The sequence below is a fragment of the Bos taurus genome, chromosome 3 (genome assembly GCF_002263795.3).
Source record: "Bos taurus isolate L1 Dominette 01449 registration number 42190680 breed Hereford chromosome 3, ARS-UCD2.0, whole genome shotgun sequence".
NCBI classification, from domain to species: Eukaryota; Metazoa; Chordata; class Mammalia; order Artiodactyla; family Bovidae; genus Bos; species Bos taurus.
In genome coordinates, this window is record NC_037330.1 from 22,674,931 (window position 1) to 22,698,025 (window position 23,095).

The following is a 23,095-nucleotide window of genomic DNA, read 5'->3' on the forward strand; positions in this document are numbered from 1 at the left end:
ATCCCTGAGTTGGGAACATTCCCTGGAGCAGGAAATGGCAACCCATTCCAGTATTATTGCCTGGAAACTTCATGGACAGAGGAGCCTGGTGGGCTAAGTCCATGGGGTCATAAAGAGTCAGACACCACTGAGTGCTCATGCATGCATCAATGTCTTCCTAACCTGCACCATGAAGTGTCTCTTCGGTTTCTCACTCAGCCATGCCCATTTTCATTAAAGAATACACAAAGTGTTTTCTGTGTTTTTAATGTGGCAACACAAAGTACTGTCCAGTGAATGGCACACAGCCAGATATAGAGTGTGGGCAGGTGAAGCTGGTGTGAATTGGAAAGAACGTAAGAACACAGAGTCAAGGAAGGATTCCAGGATGTGGTCAGTCAGGAGGGGGTGTGGTTTAAAGGCAAATAAGGTATTGATTGCGCAACATTGTGAATGAGCCGAGTGCCCCCGGTTCACTTGAATGTAGTGAATTCACAATGAGATTCAAGTCAGTAGTTTATGTAAAAGCAAAGTAAATTACTTCCTGAATACAACTGGAATCCATGGTTCACCAACTGGTGTTCTCCACCTATTTTATAATATTGTGCCCTGTGCTCGCCGTGATCATCCCTGCCCTCCTTACCTCAGCCTTTCATCAAGCGTTGGCTTCTCTGCCAGCTTCTCTGCTGGCCTCCGCACCTCAAACAGCAGCTTCTCCCCCAGCACAGATTCAACGATGTCCTTACATGCTTCACACTCTGAGGAAAGAGAGACACTGCCTCAGGGAAAGCTGGCCTTGCTGCTGTGGTCACTGCCTTCAAGGGAGGAGGACAGGCCACCTGAGTGGTGGATGTAACTCCTCCTCCAGTCTCAATGGAGAGATTTCCACATCTGATTCCTCAGCGTCTGAACCGAGGTTAGTCCCCATTGTAGAGGTGAGGAAAGAGAAGCTCCTAGGCACAGAAGGTAAATAGACAGGATGAACTGCCCTTTGACAAAGTCAGAATTCACGTCTCCTGAGACGGACCCTGAATCCTGGGCCACTGAACCAAGACCTGCAGCCTCTTAGGTGAGACCCTGAGCAGGGCCTGGGGTGGCGATTCCTGTGAGGTCAGGAAGGCCCCTAGGACTACAGGACCGCTGGTTCCCTCATGCTGGGATTTCAGGAACGAACAAGGGTCTCAAGGTATAAAACTCACCTGGACACACTTGTGTGAAATAGAATACATGAATCCATAAGGACCTAAAGAGATACGCCAAACACTGAGAAAGTCTGTGTTATTAGGAACAGTAGAGCTAAGAACTAAGTGTATTTACACTGAGCCGGGCACGACTGTCAGGGCTTTGTCAGATTTACTCAGCACTCGCTACAACTCAAACAATACTTACTACTACAGCACCACACAGACACAGGAGGAAACAGAGACACAGGAAGGTTCCCAGCAGGGAGGTGAGCCCAGGAAGCCTGGCCCGGAGTCCACGTCTTTCCACTGTGCTCTGGTGACCTCCACACCAGGCTCCTGGTGAGACATTTCTTCTTCACCAGCCTCACAATTTCTTTCCTAGAATTTTGTTACTATCATAAGGAGCGGTGCAAATAAAACTTAGTTTGTCCTTTCCCCAAAGCTCATCCTTTCACTTTCTTAAATAAGAGGCTTTACCCCTTACTTGTCTCTGTGTCCGTCATTTGTCATTGACTCCCTCATCGCTTCATTGAAAATGACTGTAGGAAAGTGACACAGACACACGTTGTCAAGATTCCTCTCATGCTCTTGTTGTGCATGTACCCTGGTCTTGACTTCTGTCCTTATGCCAGGCCGCTCTTACTGAACAGGCAAAAATGATTCCAATTGCCAGGCTGACTGTGGGTGCAAAGGGCTCCTCACACTCTGCCTGGGTTTTTACTGGGGCTGGTGATCTCCCCCACTTACCATCATCCTCATGTTTGTCACACATCTTATAGCACAGACTCAGGTTCCCCTGGACTCCTGGTCAACCTGTATCACCAAAGATTCCCCAGCTCAAGTGGGGAGATGGAGGAAAGGGCAGATTGTCTGATTTCACCAAAAACACCTTCAATCTTGCCACAGAGTCACATGGCTTTCTTGGACTCAGGAAGGAGAACCTGCACACTCAGAAAGCACAGCTTCCTTTTCACCAGGGAGTCTCTGTCTTGATGGCATCACAGAAACCATGGTTTCAATGAGAAGCAGACTCATCCTTAAGCTCCTTTAAATCCTATGCCCTCCTTCTTACAGAGTCTAAGCACACGTTACCCCAGTGTAACTGGCACAGGGCTTTGCCAATGGAACCTCAGGGAACCTCGAACTGATGGAGTTCATTAGTTTAGGTTTAGCCAAGAGGCATGCAGGATCCGATACAGAACAGAAAAGACTCCAGTCCACACAGCTTAGCTTGCTCCTGAGAGACACAGGCACTCCTGTGCCTGCACCAGGAATCACTGTCTGGGATTTTAACTCTAATGTCACCCTACACATCACTGCAAACTTGGAAAAGGCCTCCAGTCCTTGTGCCTCAGTTTTCCCAGCCTCAGGAAACTGAAGGCAAAAGAGCCACTACTACCTTTCCTGGATTGTGGTCAGAATGGAACTCAGAAGGACAAAGGGAAAAGGAGACCAATCCTGGAGACTTACAGTGTCTTAGAGGGAAGACAGTGATCGTTCATTGCTTTGGTGATCATGACCTCGAAGACTTACTGTATTTCTGCAGCTGGTTGGCCAGGGAGTAAGAAGTAGCTTGGGATATGAGGAATTTCTCTGTGAGGTCCCTGAAGTCCTGCTTGTACTTTGCCAGCTGCAACCGAAGCTCCTGGTTGATTTCCGTGAGGGTACGTTCTGCCCTCAGATCCGATAAAGAGGGAAGACACACAGCCATGGTGACATGTGGTAGAAGGGGTAGAAGCCAAGGGTGGGGAGGAGACACCCAATATATGGGGGATTAAAGATAAGCAAAATCACATAGGTTTAATCAGCACTGAGGGATGACAAAAACTGGAATTCCTGACTTACTGTTGGGAACAACTAGAGGGTTCTCAACCACAAAGAGAAGTTGAAGATGCCAGAGCTCAGAGCCAAAGGTGCTGTGTGGGGCTCAGACTCAGACAGCAGTGAAGGAGGGGGACCCAGCATGCTAGGCAACCGTCTGGAGTTGCCACAACAGAACTGGTAGGGGGAGGGGTTCATGGGATCTTGGGGGCCCCTGCCTTCCAGGTGTCTAGGCCATGACCCTTTGTGAACATCACCACTGATAGCACCCAAGCCCTCAGCAGCCACTCTGATGTTCACTGCACATGTCCAGATACCACTGATCTATCTCCTAACAAAAATTATTGAAGCTGAGTTCTCATTGTTCATTCTTCTGTGTATAAAAATATTCATGGGAGAAATACTTTGCCAGCAGGTCTTAATTTCTGTCAGGCTGTCATAAAGTCACCTCAGTTCAGTTCAGTTCATTTCAGTCGCTCAATCATGTGTGACTATTTGCAGCTCCATGGACTGCAGCACACCAGGCCTCCCTGTCCATCACCAACTCCTGGAGTTCACTCAGATTCACATCCATTGAGTTGGTGATGCCATTCACCATCTCATCCTCTGACGTCCCCTTCTCCTCCCACCTTCAATCTTTCCCAGCATCAGGATCTTTTCCAATGACTCGGTTCTTTGCATCAGGTGGCCAAAGTATTGGAGTTTCAGCCCCAGCATCAGTCCTCCCAATGAATATACAGGATTGATTTCCTTTAGGATGGACTGGTTGGATCTGCTTGTAGTCCAGGGCACTCTCAAGAGTCTTCTCCAACACCACAGTTCAAAAGTATTAATTCTTTGACACTCGCTTTCTTCATAGTCCAACTCTCACATGCATACATGACTACTAGAAAAACCATATCACCTCATCTTCTCTTTACACAGATCTTAAGGCTTTTCACAAGTGAAGGACATCAAACTTGTAAACTGTCATGAATTTCTTCTCTGGGTCTTCTCCAGTTTAGTCTGTGTCCTAAAAACTGTAGGATAAAAATCAGAGTACAATATTAAGTGGTTAAATAAGTTTTAAAAATATTTTCTGTCCCATCTCAGTATTCTTTTGCTGCATCCCGTTGTTATGTCAATGTCTTCTCTTTACTGGGCAGCATGTTGGCTTCAGAATAAACTTAAATTCGACATCCCTACTTTCTAAATTCTTCCTCTGGGTCTGGGTTGTTCTATTTGATTTTTTTAAAATGTTACTAAACACCACATTTCATACTTTCACTTATGTATTTCATTATAGCCTCACAAGAGCTCTTTCCAAGCTGTCAAAGTGACTAAGAGAGTTCACGTGTACATCCTTGAAAACATGGTGTGCTTGAGCTCAGTCACTTCATTCTTGTCTGACTCTTTGTGATCCCAGGACGGTAGCCCATCAGGCTGCTCTGTCTATGGGGATTCTCCAGGCAAGAATACTGGAGTGGGTTGCCATGTCCTCTTCCAGGGGATCTTCCTGACCCAGGGATCGAACTTGCATCTCCTGTGTCCCCTGCACCGCAGGCTGGTTCTTTACCACTGAGCCACTGAGTACATGGGGTGCCTGTCTGCTTAGGAAAGATGTGACAGCCTCGTGCTCTTGTTCTGCGTCCATCCAGTTCACCCACGTACTGAACAGACCAGGCTTCCAGAGCAGTGTTCGTGGCACACAGTTTGATCCATCTCTTTGAGTTTTCCTCATGCCATTGACCTGTGGTTGTATTCCAAAAACAGAGCATGGTTAAGTTCAAGGTCATAGGTCAGGGATCATGATGATCCAAAGTGAACATAAACATTGTGTTCACTGACATAGAAACTGAGTTTGAGGAAAGAGAGACAGGCAGGCCCTCGGATAGTGATGGTCTGAAGCACCTCCTCCCTTCCTCAGCATCTCTCCCTGCCCGGGTCTTGTGAGTCTGAGACTTGGGGAACCCCTATAGCGTCCGTCTCTTCAGTTTAGCTGTTGGTCTAACCTGGATGGAGGGTGAAATGGGTGTGACAACAGGCCACTGAGCATTTGTTCACGTTAAGGGAAAAGATACAAAACTGGAACAACTACTTCTGAAAGCTTGTCTTCCCCACATCCCCACACAGTCCTCCAACTACAATGCTTAATGACGGTGTGTGAGATTCAGCAAAGGCTCTAACGAAATCTATTTTCCGGCCCTGTGGGGCCTGACATTCTGTGGGGGAAAGAAACATGTGTCAAATTTCTTCATTTTTAATGTGATGAAACCAAAAAACCTCACAAGAGGTATCTGGCTTGAGGTCAAACAGGAATGAATTTTGCCATGCTAACAGAAGTATATAACAGGTATAGTTCATTGACTGATACCATGCCAGGCATTTCACACATATTATGATACTTTCTTTAATCATAACCATTCAAGGTAACATCATTGTAGAAGAGGTACATAAAAAAATTTATTTGACCAAAGTTAAAATTAAAAAAAAAAAAAAAAACACTTTATCAAGGCAAGTAAGCTAGTGCTTTGCATTTTGTAGGTAGGAGAAACCTATTGTTTTTATCCTGCCTTTGTCCCATTTCATTCTCTTCTTTTTCTCTGTGACCTGACTTTATTCCTAGAGCCCTACCTTTTTTCAACTAAACCATTTTTGTGCACTGAGCAATAGCAGAAGTGATGGCTGGGCCCTTCTAAAGGCTTCCTGAGTGCTTATGTGTTTCAGGACACCAGTCGCCATCTGGAGGCAAGAGCAGCCCATCTGTTAGAATGCGAGCTGTGCTAAGTTGCTTCAGTCGTGTCCCATTCTTTGTGATCCTATGGACTGTAGCCCCCCAGCCTCCTCTGTTCATGGGATTTCCCAGGCAAGAATACTGGAGTGGGTTGCCATTTCTTCCTCCAGGGAATCTTCCTGAGCCAGGGATCAAAACCGTGTCTCTTGCATGGCCTACATTAGCAGGTGGGTTCTTTACCACTAGCGCCCCCTGAGAATCCTATCTGTTAGAATGGGCAGCTGCTTGCCCAGCCCACTGAAGTTAGCAGGACGACCCAGGACAGAAAGGATCACTTCCGTTCAACTCAAGGATCTTTTCTCTCAGTGACTGTGCTCTATTGGGCCAAACTCTCCTGAAACTGAATGCTCTTGCTAACTTTCTGGTTTCTTGTTAGGTGGCTTGAGTGTTAATAAAATTTTCTAACAAACATCTTTGCTGAAGTTTGCATTTATAGCAATATGATTTATTTTTTAGAAAGTGGCAGCTTGGAGAAGATTGGTCCCATCAATGAGCAAACAAGGGTGAATTTAGCTTTCACTCAAACCAGACTGAATTTAAAATTGGGGCTCTCACTTTCCTCAAGGTGGATAGTCGGGTGCCACAGGCATGTGTCCCCAAGTGTCTCTGCTGTACACTGGACAAGAGTAAAATGGGGTCAGATGGGCCTAGTCCTTCAATGCTAGAGTCTTCCAATAGTTCTCTGCTTTAGTCATGGGATTGGAAACACCCTTATGCTTCTGCTCTGTCCTCCTTCTGTGTTTGGGGTAAAAGGTATGCAGCTCAGTTGTTCTGTCCCCAAGCTGATCACTGTAAGAATCACCTGGGAGAGTTAGTACCCAAACAAGTGCACAGTCCTCACTGTAGCAACTGTGATTCAGTGAGTTCAGATGGGACCTGGAATCTATTTGTTAAAGGTCCTCAGGTGTGCACTTATTGTTACCTACTGATTTCTTTGGCCTCCCTCATGATTCGAGGGGATGATTATTTCCTTTATGGTACTTCTAGTGTTCAAAATGGACTGGTGCCAAAAACATAACTCTCTGCTGCTTTGCAGGTGAAGAAACGGAGGCACAGAGAGGGTCTCTAACAGGCCAAGACCCCCTTGCTGTAAGGGCTGGAGCCACCCCTGGGTAGCATCCCTTCTCCTGCGAAACCCCATCCCACATTTTCCAGTTCACTCTAGTGTCAGATTCTTCCCAGTAGCTGTTTCCTGCACCTATACTGCCTTTCTACCAAAAACTTCCCAAATGTAGTAATAATTTCTCACTTGATACTGTTTTTCACAACAAATATTTTGCAGAAAAGTCTATCATTACCCCGTGATGCATATTGGTGACTTTATTTAAAAAACTGGATATGGTCACTTACTTACTCTCTCCTCTTTCATTCATCAATTTGTGTTCTGCTTACTTAAACCAGTATATTGTCTTAATCACTGTGTTTTAACCTGAGTTTTGAAATCTAGTAGAGTAAAGCCTCCAACTTAATTCTCCTTCAGTGTGTCTTGGCTAATTGAGATACTTTGATTTCCATTTACATGTTATAATTAGCCTGCAAAATATACCTCCCCCCCAATGCCAGGTGCAATACTATTGAGAATGACAAGGATTTGACATTCTAAAAATATTGTCTTCCAATCTACAAATATAACATATATTTCTATTTATTTAGGTCTTCTTTAATTTCTCAGCAGTAGTTTCCAGGAGTCATCAGTCTGTATTCTTAAGCATTAAATGATCATGGATGTTTATCTCTATTATGTTTTATTGAATTTCATTTCCTAATCCTGCTGGTATGGAGAAATGTGGTAGATTTTTATATGACTCCTCTTGACGGCACTATTTAAAACTATAGAACTACATGCGTTTGATAGATGTATACATTATGGAAACCACAGCTACCATCACGACGCAGGGTGTTTCCATCGGTCACAACTCTCCTTGTTCCCCTCTGCAGTGCATCACTCCCTCAGCGCTTAGCCCCAAGCAGCCAGTTTACATGAATTTGCCTTTTTAACAAATTTATAAAATGGAACAGTGTACATGCTCTTCCTTGTCTGCACATTAAGCACTCAACACATAGTTAAGAGAGGATGTGTGTAGAGCCTCAAAATTGTAAATGCACAAGAATATTATTACCATCTCTGCTTCAGAAATGAGTCCCATTATCCTGGCCCCTGATAAGAATGAAGATCTCTAATGTTTCTCCAAACACCATTTATCCACCTTATTGCACCCTTACTTGGAGGACATCCACGTGTGGCCACTTCCAAGTTTGAGGCTGGGAGTCTAGTGCAGAGCCTCAAGGTCCCATCGTCTTCCTCCTGGAACTGGTGCTCCCAGAAGTATAAACCTCATCCTCCTCCTGGGATTGGTGCTCCCAGCAGTATAAACCAACTGGATCCGTCGTGTGGATCTCCTCGGCAGGTGCACAAGTTTGCTGGGGACTACATTACTCTCCTGGTCCTTCCTGCTCAGCTCAGGTTGCTCCTTGAGAACTTAGATGATGCTGTGCGTTCCTCACTTCCTACTGAACTTTCCAAGCTCCACTTGTCCTTGTCCTCACCTCCCTTGGCAAACAGCTCAACCATTACCTCGCTTTTCTTTGGGTTTTCTCATCCTCCGAACCTGCTGATTTCCTTTCTTCCATCCCCTCTCTCCTTTCTGTGTTTCCAGTGTGGGGGCCCAGTTGAGGCTCCTATAGGAGACACACAGAGAAGGAACCAAGGTCAGGTCTTGGCTGCACATCCCAGTGCACATTTAACTTGCATCTCAGTCTCTGATGCACTGAGGAAAAAGTCAGCAGGAAAGGAATTTGGAGATTTTGAATAACCTTATCTTACAGATGAGGAAACTGAGGCCCAGAGAGATATGGAGATTTCGCCGAAATTCCCACGCCCTTATGCAGCAGAGCTGCCGCACAAACCTTGACTACAAGCGTTTGTATCCAGAAGCACCAGGAACCCACGGCTAAATTTCAGGGGATATTTGATCAAACTTACTTCTTATTTCCCTTCCTAAAATAAAAATACCTGACGGATATCTCCCCCTCAAAATTTCATCTCTGTCAATAGTCCTATATTTAGACTTGGCATTCCCTTCTCCAGGGTATCTTCCTGAGCCAGGGACTGAACTCAGGTCTCCTGCATGGCAGGTGGATTCTTTACCATCTGAGTCACCAGGGAAGCCCAATCTCTTTCCAATAGTCCTATATTTATACTCTGTTTTCCCCCTTGGTGGACACAATGGGACCAAGAAATGCATGAATATCAAATACATCACAGTCTTTATTTAAGAATTAGATGTGATTCTCTGTAAAACATCTGGCTCCTGTGCTAGAGGCCATATTCCTGAGAGCCAGGCGCCCTCTGTGCCTTAGTCAGCCCTCCTCCCCAGAGCCTCTTCAAAGCCTGCCACAGGGAACATTCAGTAAGTACTTGTCAAGCAGATCAATACTGGTTACCAGGAATCACTAGCTCTTACTGAAGTCTTCTACTCCCTACCCTATCTCCATCGATCCTACCCTGTGTCCATGTCACAGCCCTGGTGACAGAAGTCCAAGATGCACATTCCAACTCCACCAAAATACTAAGTCTGCTTTCCATGGTGATTTCATTGCCCTCTTTGAACACATGGATCTCGTGTATAGTGGAGAACAATGTAGCATGTAAAATAGAGAAATAGTACTAACCTTGGATGATTGACTGTGATATCATACCAGAGACAGGCCCCAATCCCTGGGTGCTGGTTGCACAGTATAGAAAATCTACACCAGAGACACTACAGGGCCTGTTATAAACTTGGGGATAAGGCTCAGAAAATGCATTTCAGACAAAAACTTCAGGGAGATTCTCATGAAGGAAAAAGCCCCAACATTAAACAAATGGCCTAGAATGAAGACCTTGAAATCTTAGCAGCAACAAGCATGACTCAGCTTAAATAAAGCAAGTCCCTTGTCAAGGTGGCTTCTCAAGGGGAAATGTCTCCTTTGCAGGATGGTGCCCAACCCTGCCCAGCCCCACTCTCTTCCAGGACAGAACTGGGCAGCAGTGGCCAGTGGTATGTGATGAGATGTCAGGAAGTGAGCATAACTGGAGACCTATCCTCAGGCTCCTCCATGTGCCAGCTTCACTCCAAACCCACAGGTAAACACAAAGCCGAGTAGGTCAGCCTGTGAAATGAAGTCTCATTTAGGACCCCCCTCTTTTCTACCAGGGCCTCCTCTTCCATTTCTCCTCTAGCCCCTGCTCACAGAGTGAGGTAAAGCGAAGGCCCCAGCAGTGCCAAGTCCTTCCGAGTGCACGCCTCATCCTCCCCACGCTGGGCCTCGGGGCGGAGCAGGGCTGTGAGAGTCAGTGACGACCTCTGTGCTCTCACAGTCACATCCTTCTCAGTCCCTGCTCCCTGGTCCCCTCACAGCCCACTCTCAGAGCCTTCCCGAATGCCAGGTGCCAACATTTGCAGAACATTCTTCCATCATCAAGAGTAATTACAGAAAGTGGGGTTGTCGCTACACAGATCCTTACCCTTTAAACGTGCCCTGAGTACAAACCCAACTCACACTCCTAGCTCCCTGGTCTCCACCTGGTGGAGAGGTGCAGCCACACAGGTGAATGCTGGGATGCAGCCCAGTTCCAACAGGAGAGAACTGGGATTCTCAGAAGGCTGTGTCCAGGCAAAATGAGGCATTTGATGGAGTCGGTCATCAGCACCCTACCCACTGCTCTTTCCTGCATCTTTTTTACTTTCCTTTGGGGTGCTTTTTCCAACTCTCTAATCAGCTGTCAGATTCCTACTTCAGTGCCGTACGGACAAAGATAATGTCACACTAGAGATGTTTTTATGCAAACCCAGGGCAGCCATTTATGGAGTAGTAGGTAACTGTGACTGAGACTGAACTGGCATTTCCAAATCAGGGTAAGTTAGGATGTTGGGGGAAGAAGAGCTAAGAAGAGGCATTTTAAGGTCTGTTTGCAAATAACAGGACATAGACTAGGCCAATCTCCTTTGGAAAAGCAGATTCACCTGGATTACCTGCTGGAAAGACTGGAGATGGAAACTATTCAAAACTTTAGCAACCAAAGGCAATGGCCTTGATGAGGCAAGGGATGGTTAGTTGAAACATTAAAAAGCAGACATGAGTACAATCATTTTTGCTCCTCTCAAACAAAGACCACATCACAGATCTCTTTGCAAAAGTTGAGTGAGCTTTCTTCCTTCCATAATAAAAGTGATTTGAGGGAATTGTTGAGTACCAGTCATGAACCACACAGGATGAGTTGATATGAGGTACTAACTTTTTAAAATGTGTTTATTTATTTCTTATTTTTGGCTGTGGTGGGTCTTCACTGCTGTGCAGGAACTTTCTCTAGTTGCAGCACGTGGAGGTTCCCCTCTGGTTACCGTGTGCAGGCTTCTCACTGTGGGGCCTCTTTCTTACGGAGCCAGGACCCTAGAGCACACGAGCGTCTCTAGCTGTGGTGAACGCACGGGCTTTGTTGCCCTGCAGCCTGTGGAATCTTCCTGGTCTGGGTATCAAACTCCTGTCCCCTGCATTGGCAGGCATCTTCTTAATTACTGGGCCACCAGGGAAGTCCATGAGATACCCACTTTTACTTTGGGCCTTCTCTCTAAGGGAGGAGGAAGGGCAGTGTTCCTTGCTAAGCAATGTTCAGTCAAGGGTCAGTGCAAGGAGAGGTGTTAAGGTTAATCGAGCTCCTCCCTAGTACCCTCAAGTCAACTCAGGCAAAGGTCACACCTGTCTAGGGTCTACACCGAGTTCCACAAGCTTCAGTTATTTTTCTAGACAATGGGGAACCCCTTACACCTACCAGTTGCCCAGGTCACTGTACATGTATTCCAACTCCCTGACACAGACCCCTGTATGGGAGGAGGCCACTGGGGCTTGCTTAGCATCACCGGTCCTGTGTTTGAAGCCAGTATGCTCTTCAGGCAAGCTCAGGTAAACTTCTGGATATCTGTGGGAGAGAGGATGGTGATAGTTAGGGATTTGGCTGGCCGAGCCCCACCCCCAGTGTGGGCCCCACTAGTGACCAGGGTGCTCCATCCCCACCTCCTCCTGTCCTGCTAGGTGGCTACAGGGGCTGACCTGCTAGAGGAGCATCTTGGTGAAATCTGGAACCTGCGCCAGCGCCTGGAGGAGTCCATCTGCATTAATGATCGCCTGCAGGAGCAGCTGGAACACAGGCTCAGTCCACTGAAGCAGTAGGAGAGGCCCAGAGCCTTCTATTTCTGGCCTATTTAGGGAGAATCTGAAGGTTGTCCTTGGGAAAACTTTGCAGATTTCAAAACACTGTGGTAGGCTTTCCGCTCCTGGCTTTTTACAGTCAGCAAGGCAGGGGGCAAGGACCATTCCCCTCCCTTTGTTGCTGTGTCTGAACTCGGAGAGTAACTCTCCTCACTGCACATCTGATCACGTCTGCTCCCCAGAATCCTGACTTCTCATCCATCCTAAACCCGCTCATTTGCTGCCTGCTAACTTCTGTGCCCTGGTCCTGTGATTGGCAAGTGGTAGAGCCAGGTCTGTAGGGCCACTCCCAGCCACTCACCATGGTGGCCTTCCTGCCCACACTCTCCCCCCAGGCTGCTGACACTTCGGCGGGGCGGGGTGGTGGGGGTTGGCCTTTCCCACGCCCTTGTCTTACCCACACCACAGCAGCAGCAGCTATTTCGGGAATAGAGCCTCCTGAACACCTCACCCAGGGCATGCGAAACGCACACAAAGAACCCACACAGAGAAGATACAGGGCCCACAAGGCTCTACATTCAGGAGTTGAGCTCCTCATGGTCTTCTGCTGGGTTGGACAAGATGTTTGGAGAATCAGAATGAGCAGAGAGCCTCTGTTACTCAAATGTGTGACTTGCCTGCCTGCATTTCCCAGGACAGGCTCCACCTTTTACTTCTACAGTCCGGGCCTGGAGTCCACACCTCAGCTCTGCAATGACAACCGAGTTCTTAGAGAAGAACACCAGAGGCTTCAGGCTCAGTTCAGTCACATTTCCAGGGGTGGGAGGGCACTCCCAGGCCCCTTTCCCCCTGACCACACCATTCACCAATTAGAGAAGCAAAGAGAGGTGGAGAGAACAGAGCTAATCAGACCCACAAACCCAAACTTCTATAGCTATTCTCAGTCTAGAAAACATCCTCTACTTCCTATGGAAGATCGTGTCTGGATGCACATGTTTCATACTAAGCACTTTTCCCTAGGGAAGGACAAAAGCCATCCTCTTGCTCTCAAGTGAACTGGAGAGTGAGCTGGCCCCTGAAGAGGGAGCCGTAGGGTCTGGCCACCTGGTGTGCAGCGGCTGTGAACAGAGATCTGACCACAGGTGGTGTGGGAAGGTTTCACTCTAATCTGGTGGCACCCGCTGCTCCTCCAGACCTCAGTGCCTCCCTTCAGCTCATCCTCTTGATAGGCTCTCAACACGATCCTGGATTCTATCACCACTCAGCCCTCTCCAGCCTGTTAGCCACCAGCAGGGCCTGATAATGGACTCTGTGTTACTTTGGTCTCCAGGTGAAATCCCTAAGGGCCCTGCCATGCACTCCAGTCCTGTGCCCCTTGCCTTCAAGGAGACATGCAAGAAGTGAAGCCACCAGAGGTCCTTAAAACAGCAGGAAGGATGGGCCTGTGCCCCTTCTTCACAGCTCCCTGTTGGCTGAGGAGGATCTGGGCCCTCCTCCACCCCTACTGGAGGGTCTGGAAGGAGTCAGAGAGATGGCCTCGTGGGCAGGGTGAAAGGCAGAGGGCCTTTCCTGCAGTTGAGGAATAACTAGGCAGGGAGCCCGCGGCTCAGCACTAAGGAAAACATGCCTAGTTCGTAGAGGACCTTGTGACACTGCTTCTGAACACGCTGGGGGCGTGGGAGCCAGCAACAGACATTTCTTGCCTCATCACGTGTCCTCAGAGGGTCAGCTCAGGGGAAGCAGGACCTGCTTCCCCACAATGCAGCATGCAGTCCCCACATTGGCGCTCCTCGGCAGATGTAAGAGCACAGAACTGAGCAGCGGTGCCCTGCAGGTCAGCGTGGGCATGGGGGCCCGACTGTCTGACTTGGGGTCGGCACAGCTGGGTCACTGTCAGGCTGGGCATCAGTCTACACTGTAGCACCTGAGTTCTTTGAATTCATGTGGTGGGAGTGGTGACTCCCAGATGTCATCTCATGTTTAGCCTAGACCTCCTGTTTCTATTGTTGTTCAGTCGCTCAGTCGTGTCCGACTCTTTGTGACCCCATGGACTGCAGCACGCCAGGCTTCCCTGTCCTTCGCCATCTCCTGGAGCTTGCTCAAACCCATGTCCATTGAGTCGGTGATGCTATCCAACCATTTCGTCCTCTGCCGTCCCCTTCTCCTATTTCTACTTCTATTAAGATCTCCAAAAAGTGTACTGACATCACTCTTAAATACGCTTTCCTATTTGGTCGTCCTAACTTCACTTTGAGATTTGGGAACTACAGGCCACAGCAAGCCAATTGGAAGTCTTGTGTAAAGCAAACCAGTGATCAGTTACAGTGATATGTAAGCAGCCCCCAGCTGTGTTAAAGCCTTGTGTCTTCACAGTGCTTTAGAAAGTGAGCATATGTGAACAAATGTAGGATATTTACTCATACACATTGCTCTAAGGGTATGTTGAAGACTCACATAACTGGTGGACAGGGTTGGTGAGAGGAAATGAAATAGTCTTTTTGAAGGCCATTAAAGCAAAATATATATATAAAGAAATAAGTTTTTCTTCCCCTACTTCATTTCTAATTTCAGCACCAGTCCCAGGGCTGAGTGGGGAAGAATAGGGAAGACAAACTGTCACCAAGAGCTCACCTCACTGACACTTAACGTCTAAGTTTAAAAGAATGATTTACTGTCTTGCCTTTGTATCTCCTATTTAAAAATATTAAAAAGTGGTTCTTAAATGTAGAGACTCTTAGAATGAGCTGTTGCGATTTAAAAAGGACTTCCTTAGTTGGTGTGGAGTCCTCGAGTCTGACTTTTTCACATAAGCACAACCATATGTTTCTGATGTGGGTAAGCTGTAGATCACAGTTTAAGACCTATTGTTCTATAACACTGATTGAAACCTATATATATATATAAGTTTGTTCTCTTTTAATTAAAAAGTAGATTAGTTGAACCACAAATTAACATTCTTCAAACATTCTTCAAAGATCTTCAAACATTCCTTGGAAAATGTCCTTAGTTACATTCTTTTGCCTTCGAGAATTAAAACCAAGCATTGATTCCACAATTATTTCCTAGTAACAGTTGAAAAAAAAACAAGCAACAACATGAACAAAAAGACTCACCACCACTACCACCAATTACAAAACGATCCTTCAAAAGACTCAGCCCTGAGGCAGAGAGACATGTCCCCTTTTTGATAGATGGAATGACCTCAACTTCTGCTTTTTACACTTGGCTAGTTACATGTTTTCCATCAGCACCTCTGGCTGTCACTATAGAGGAACTCACTGGCAGAATCAGCAGAATGGGTGAAAAGTGAGCCAAGCTATGAACTATTACTTTAGGATAAAGTAGTAAAATCTGAGTATCTTTTGCTGTGTGGTGATTCAAGCATCCCAGAAATTTTTCCTTCATCCCAGTGTTGCTGGGGCTCCTAGGAATTCATCATATAATTAGTAATTAATGGAGGACTCAAGTAATGCTTTTAAAAATCTTCATTTTGTGGACAAACCTTTTATGAAAACAACAGCATATGAATCATGTAAATTTCAGACCTGGTCAGGATCAAATCACAAATTACTTGTGGGGAAAATTGCTAAAAGCTATTTTGTGTTTCACCCTTTGAAAGGTAGTTCTTCACCCTAATTTTTTTTTAAAAGTTGCAAAAAAGTGTATCTTGAAGATGGAGTATTCTACAATATTTAACTTTTCATAAATTATATTTCCCTCTACATGTTAGAACCCATTCTAAAACAAATGAAATCCACCTGTCTCATCACCAATGTCTTCCAATTGGCTGTAAATGAGAACCATGTTGGGTACAACTGTGCAGGAAATAGGGTGAGAGTCCTTGAGGGGGAAGAAATGGAAAGGAAAAAAGACACCTAATGAAATGCTTCAAACATGTACCAGTATTGCTGGACCTGTCAGCAGACAACCTGCAGATCCATACAGTTCATTATGTCCCCATCTTATAGCTTCTAAAGTGAATGTAACAGACGCATTGAATTGATGTTCTATGTCTGTTGTAATAAGGGACCATGAGTTTAGCCTCTTAAAAGAACACACTTTTTTTATCTTAAAAGAACACACTTTTATTATCTCCAACTTTGTTGGAGGCCAACAAAGTTCTCATTAGACTAAAATCAAAATGTCGACAGGACTGCCTTACCTTCTGAAGGCTCTAAGGGATAATATGTTTCCTTGTCAATTGTAAAGTAGGAGGAGGGGAAAACAGAGGCAGAGTAAGGAGGAGGATGACAGAGCCTGAATGGCAAAGAAGGTTCTAGTCTCTGGTCCCAGAATGGCAGCTGCTCTCTCTTGAACTTCTTCTGACCTCATGGTGGACAGTTACATACTCCCACCCACTCTCTTTCATCCTCCAACCCCCTTGATTCCCATAAGAGCAGCCTCTTATCACATCGCCCTCCCAGCCCCCTTACATGCTCTGATTCTGGGGTATTTTTCTTTTTTGCCTAGGTCTCTCTAGAGCTAGCCACAGATTCCTCACCAGCACCCAAACCCTGGTCTGTGGCTCTGGAGAGTCCACACCACAGAAATCTCCCAGGAGAAGAGGAAACCCAGGCCACATGGGCTCATGGGGTCACTCTGCAAAAATCTCAATCTGGCTGCTCAAGACACGCCAGGTTGATATTTGGGAAGATGTAAAAACTGTTTACAAATAAAGAAGAAACAAAACCAAAACCCCAAGTCCTTTGTGCAAGTTATTGTTACATGGAAAAACTTACACTGTAAAATATTAAACCAGGTGATCAATTCTCTTCTAAAGCTGTGAGTACTAATTACAGGATATGAACAAAACTGGGGCAGATCCCACAAAGGCCCAGGTAGGAGAAGATGCTTAGCCAATGGCTAAGTAACCTCCTGGATTAGTCAGCTCAGGCAAGCCATACAAAATTACCATAGATCGGGTGGCTTAACCATCAGTCTGTTTTCACACATTCTGGAGGCTGGTTGTCCAAGATAAAGATTCTTGTCATGTTCGTGTCATGTCATGTCAATTCAATTTATGATGCGAACACTCTTCCTGGCTTGCCAATGTTATAGAAGATTTCTCACTGGGTCCTCTCCAGCCTTCTTCTCTGTGGTTGAGCTGGGGTAAGGTAGGAGCCCAAGCTCTCTGGTTTCTTTTCTCACAGGGACACTAATCCTATCAGATCAGAACCCCAAGGCTATGGCCTCATTTAATCTTCCTTCCTTCCTTAAAGACAGAAGGCAGGAGGAGAAGGGGACAACAGAGGACAAGATGGTGGGATGGCATCACCGACTCAATGGACTTGAGTTTGAGCAATCTCCAGGAGATGTGAAGGACAGGGAGCCTGGCGTGCTGAAGACCATGGGGGTTGCAAAGAGTTGGACATGACTGAACAACATCTTCCTTAAAATGCTTTCTCCAAATACAGCCCCACAGGGATTAGGGTTCAATATACGAATTAGGTGGGGGTGGGGGTGGGGGTGATATACACTCAGTTCCTAACAGCCTCCCCAGCCTTCTCCTCCCATGAAGGCATTTGCAGCTCCCAGCTCTAGTCCCTAGGAACTTCCCAGGCACTGGCTACTCAGATTCCTCTCCCCATAGACTTTCTCCTTCTCTCTCTCTCTCTGACTCTAGTGCCTGAGCTCAGGGCACAGCTGTTGACTGGCTGACACTAAGAAGCAGTGGACTGACTTGCTTTCACCTGGATGACTTTCAGAAGGGAGCAGAAATGTGGTCACTGAGGAGGCTGGCTGTGGTGGCAGGCTAATGCTTCCCCAAAGATGTCATATCTGGGTCCCTGGAATCTGTGATTATGTTACTTCACATGGCAAAAGAGACTTTGCAGTGTGATTAAATTAAAGATCTTGAGATGGGCACCCCATGGAATCACAAAGGTCCCTATAGAGGGAGGAAAGAGAGTTGGTGTCAGAATAATGTGTTGTGAGAATAACTTGATCAGTTGTAACTAGCTTTGAAGATGAAAGTGGCCTATGAGAGTAGAATGTGGGCATCTTCTAGAGGCTGGACAAGGCAAACAGATTCTCCCCTAGCATCTCCAAGAAGAACCACAACCCAACTGTCACATTGATTGTAGCCCAGGGAGATGCACCTTGAACTTCTGATCTCCAGAATCATAAGATAAGAAATGTGTGTTGTTTTAAGCCACTAAATATGTAGGAACAACTCACAGTAGCAATAGGAAACTCCTACAGTGGACCTCAGTGAATAAAGAATATTTAAAACCAGTTATGGTGGGAATTTGTTACCATAGCTTTAGACCAAGTACTCTATCCCCAGAAATGCAAACTGTCAAACTGCTTAATTCTCAGTGTGGAAAATGTAAATAATACTGGATGAGGTACCAACCATCCCCATATAAGAGGTTGAAACCTCACTTGCACTCAGGGATAAACGTCTAGCATGCTCCAAGACAGGATGGTGCATGCCTGGTCTATTTGACACAGGGTTGCAGGGGTTGGGGCCCTGAATTTATAATGTTCTTTACTGGGCTAGCTACAGGGCTATATCTTTGTTATATCTTGAGCACCTACTATCTGAACCCGCCTTTTCCTTGATGAGGAATTTTCCATATTCTGCAACTTCTGAGGATCACACACTTACTTAGTTTTCCGAGGGGCTAAGATGTGGATCTATTACCAGGAACTGGCCACTCCCTATAAGTAACAACTACTCCAGCATTTAACAGGTGAGAGACACAAGGAGTAGGCCCTGGGAAAATTCTTTCTGGCCACGGCCACAGAAGAATCCCCCCACCACAGATCTTCAGTTTAACAGCAGCCAGGTGCAGCGGAAGGCATGGACCCACGGGTGGTGTCTATGCCCAGGCCCAACAGGGTCAGCGCTGCAAAGCCATAGGGTTTGCCACTCAGCGGAAGGCACCAGTGTCCTTTCCATTTGGTTTGTGGGCTCGCTTTCATCAGCCTTTTTTGTTCCTCCCACTTTGTATAAATTCATTCTCCACTTTTCTGGAGATTCTCTAAGGTATTACTAGCCCTGGATTAAAACTTATGTCAGATGAAAAGAGCCAGAATCTATTTCTGATGGTTGCAGAGAGAGAAATGGGGGGTGGGGGTGGGGATGGGGGTGGGGAAGGGAGGAAGAAAGCAAGATTCTTCCTGGAAGCTAACTGCGTGCTGAGTTCCTTTGGGGTTCACCCCAAGATTTTCCAGCAGTCACCTTCCCCCTTAAGCCAAAGGCACCTCAAGGATCAAGTTACTCCATTTCCCCTGGCTCTCTGGTCAGAAAACACAAGCTGGCTGTCTTCTCCAGCCTCCCACTTCTCCGCCCTCAGGTCTAACCCAGTCTCATGCAGTAAGAGAAAACAAATAAACAAACCTCACTCTCCAAGCAAACAGGCCATCTTTCTTGCCCTTATTTTAGTCATCAGTTTCTATTTCAGAATCCTCATTTCGTGTATTCTGTATGGTAAGCAAAGGAAAAGTATTGTCCTTGGGATATCGTGAGAATGAGACAGGAAGAATCTGCACAGAAAATTAGTCCACCCAGTAGCACTTTGAGTTCAGTTCATTTCATTCGTTAAGTCGTGTCCGACTCTTGGCGACCCCATGAATCGCAGCATGCCAGGCCTCCCTGTCCATCACCAACTCCCGGAGTTCACTCAGACTCACATCCATCGAGTCAGTGATGCCATCCAGCCATCTCATCCTCTGTCTTCCCCTTCTCCTCCTGCTCCCAATCCCTCCCAGCATCAGAGTCTTTTCCAATGAGTCAACTCTTCGCATGAGGTGGCCAAAGTACTGGAGTTTCAGCTTTAGCATCATTCCTTCCAAAGAAATCCCAGGGCTGATCTCCTTCACAATGGACTGGTTGGATCTCCTTGCAGTCCAAGGGACTCTCAAGAGTCTTCTCCAACACCACAGTTCAAAAGCATCAATTCTTCGGTGCTCAGCCTTCTTCACAGTCCAACTCTCACATCCATACATGACTACAGGAAAAACCATAGCCTTGACTAGATGGACCTTCATTGGCAAAGTCATGTCTCTGCTTTTGAATATGCTATCTAGGTTGGTCATAACTTTCCTTCCAAGGAGTAAGAGTCTTTTAATTTCATGGGTGCAGTCACCATCTGTAGTGATTTTGGAGCCCAGAAAAATAAAGTCTGACACTGTTTCCACTGTTTCCCCATCTATTTCCCATGAAGTGATGGGACCGGATGCCATGATCTTCGTTTTCTCAATGTTGAGCTTTAAGCCAACTTTTTCACTCTCCACTTTCACCTTCATCAAGAGGCTTTTGAGTTCCTCTTCACTTTCTGCCATAATGGTGGTGTCGTCTGCATATCTGAGGTAACTGATATTTCTCCCAGCAATCTTGATTCCAGCTTGTGTTTCTTCCAGTCCAGCATTTCTCATGATGTACTCTGCATAGAAGTTAAATAAGCAGGGTGACAATATACATCCTTGACGTACTCCTTTTCCTATTTGGAACCAGTCTGTTGTTCCATGTCCAGTTCTAACTGTTGCTTCCTGACCTGCATACAGATTTCCCAAGAGACAGATCAGGTGGTCTGGTATTCCCATCTCTTTCAGAATTTTCCACAGTTTATTGTGGTCCACACACACAAAGCACTTTGAGATGTAACCCTAAATCTGTATGTTTATACACATGAAATATACATATGCTTTTGTCTCTGTACTATTTCTATTCACTGTTTTACAACTTATTTATTCCTTAAAAACTTTTGCATCAGCATAACACACGATCCCTAAATTTCTCTCCTCAGTGTGCAATCCAGCACGAAAGGTCAGACTCTGAAGAGGCTGGCAAATCCATCTGTATCTCCATGTACATGTATGGCTGAGTCCCTTCGCTATTCACCTGGAACTACCACAACATTGTTAACTGGCTATACCCAAAGAAAAAGTAAAAATTTTAAAGTGAAAAGAAATAAAACCCGTCTATGTCAAGGCTGTATATTGTCACCCTGCTTATTTAACTTCTATGCAGAGTACATCATGAGAAACACTGGACTGGAAGAAACACAAGCTGGAATCAAGATTGCGGGGAGAAATATCAATAACCTCAGATATGCAGATGACACCACCATTATGGCAGAAAGTGAAGAGGAACTCAAAAGCCTCTTGATGAAGGTGAAAGTGGAGAGTGAAAAAGTTGGCTTAAAGCTCAACATTGAGAAAACGAAGATCATGGCATCCGGTCCCATCACTTCATGGGAAATAGATGGGGAAACAGTGGAAACAGTGTCAGACTTTATTTTTCTGGGCTCCAAAATCACTACAGATGGTGACTGCACCCATGAAATTAAAAGACTCTTACTCATCGAAAGGAAAGTTATGACCAACCTAGATAGCATATTCAAAAGCAGAGACATTACTTTGCCAACAAAGGTCCATCTAGTCAAGGCTATGGTTTTTCCTGTGGTCATGTATGGATGTGAGAGTTGGACTGTGAAGAAGGCTGAGCACCGAAGAATTGATGCTTTTGATCTGTGGTGTTGGAGAAGACTCTTGAGAGTCCCTTGGACTGCAAGGAGATCCAACCAGTCCATTGTGAAGGAGATCAGCCCTGGGATTTCTTTGGAAGGAATGATGCTAAAGCTGAAACTCCAGTACTTTGGCCACCTCATGCAAAGAGTTGACTCATTAGAAAGGACTCTGATGCTGGGAGGGATTGGGGGCAGGAGGAGAAGGGGACGACAGAGGATGAAATGGCTGGATGGCATCACTGACTCGATGGACATGAGTCTGAGTGAACTCCGGGAGTTGGTGATGGACAGGGAGGCCTGGCGTGCTGGGATTCATGGGGTTGCAAAGGGTCGGACATGACTCAGCAACTGATCTGATCTGATCCGATCTGATTCTTGCACTTCATATGAATGAATGATGCAGTATGTTGGCTTTTTTTCTCTGTTCTTTCATTCAGTTTCGAGGTTCAATCTTAACTGGTCACGTCAATAATTTGGCTTTATTTTTATGCTAAGAAATACCCGGTTTTATGGTTATAGCACAACTGGATTTTCCATTTTTCTCATGATGAACAGATCTCTTTTTGTTTATTAGGCACAAAGTAAGTATGAATAATTGTACACAAGTTATTTGGTCTAGATATCCATTTGGGTACATATACCTACGTTGAGAAGTGCTTGATCAATGAGTAGAAACTGACCCAGACTTTGCAAAGTAGTTGTGTCATTTTACATTTCCTCTCAAATATAAGCTTGATCCAGTTTCTGTACATTCCCACAAACTTAGTATTTTCAATCTTTTAAATTTTAGCCATTCTGATGTCTGTAGCAGTTTCTAATTTTGGTTTCCAAAAGTTGATTTGTCATTTGGTTATCTTCTACTATAAAGTGCCACTTCAAATATTCAGCTCATTAATAAACTATATTATTTGTAATTTTCTTTGTGATTTGTTTAATTTCTTTATATATTTTGAGAAGTCTCTTGTCAGATATACATACTGCAAGTAATACATATGGTCTATGACTTGCCTTTTCACTTTTTGGAATATGATTGCTTTACCATGTTGTGTTAGATTCTGCTGTACAATGAAGGGAATTGGCTAAATGTTTATATATACATCCTCTACCTCTTGGACTTCCCTTCAACCCCCACCCCCATCCCACCCATCTAGGTCCTCACAGAGCACAGAGCTGAGCCACTTGTGCTATACAGCAGCTTCCCACTAGACTCTATTTTACACATGGTAGTGTACAGAAATAGCAAATTATGTTAAGTTTAAAGATTTAATATTTCATGAAATTCAGTTTAATTTTTTCAATCTATGGCAAGTGCCTCGGCATTAAGTAGAAGTACTTTTTGTTTTTGCCTTAGTCAAGAAAGGGCTTCCCTGATAGCTCAGCTGGTAAAGAATCCGCCTGCAATGTGGGAGACCCTGGTTCAATCCCTGGGTCAGGAAGATCCACTGGAGAAGGGACAGGCTACCCACTCCAGTATTCTTGAGCTTCCCTTGTGGCTTAGCTGGTAAAGAATCTGCCTGCAATGCGGGAGACCTGGGTTTGATCCCTGGGTCGGGAAGATCCCCTGGAGAAGGGAAAGCCTACCCACTCCAGTATTCTGGCCTGGAGAAGTCCATGGACTAGTCCATGGGGTCACAAAGAGTTGGACATGACTGAGCAACTCTCACTTTCACTTT

General features: G+C 45.6%; 1 protein-coding gene and 1 long non-coding RNA gene across 5 annotated transcripts in view; both read right to left on the reverse strand.

Annotated features, from left to right (window-relative positions):
• Positions 1-4,793, reverse strand: part of LOC616149 (neuroblastoma breakpoint family member 4) — a 28,811-nt gene extending 24,018 nt beyond the window's left edge. Inside the window, exons 1-2 of the mRNA XM_024990001.2 lie at positions 2,697-4,793; positions 623-737 (exon numbers count right to left, since the gene is read on the reverse strand). Coding sequence (XP_024845769.1) covers positions 623-737; positions 2,697-2,874 — 293 coding nt within the window. The 5' untranslated portion in view covers positions 2,875-4,793. The remainder of the gene's footprint in view (positions 1-622; positions 738-2,696) is intronic.
• A 451-nt stretch (positions 4,794-5,244) lies between these two features.
• Positions 5,245-23,095, reverse strand: part of LOC112445960 (uncharacterized) — a 36,604-nt gene continuing 18,753 nt past the window's right edge. For 3 of the 4 annotated variants that reach the window (XR_009493875.1, XR_009493874.1, XR_009493873.1), the window contains 3 exons: positions 11,848-19,374; positions 11,570-11,716; positions 5,245-8,436 (listed from right to left, as the gene is read on the reverse strand). This is a non-coding gene — a long non-coding RNA (uncharacterized lncRNA). The remainder of the gene's footprint in view (positions 8,437-11,569; positions 11,717-11,847; positions 19,375-23,095) is intronic. The other variant, XR_003033975.2, reaches the window with a different exon arrangement.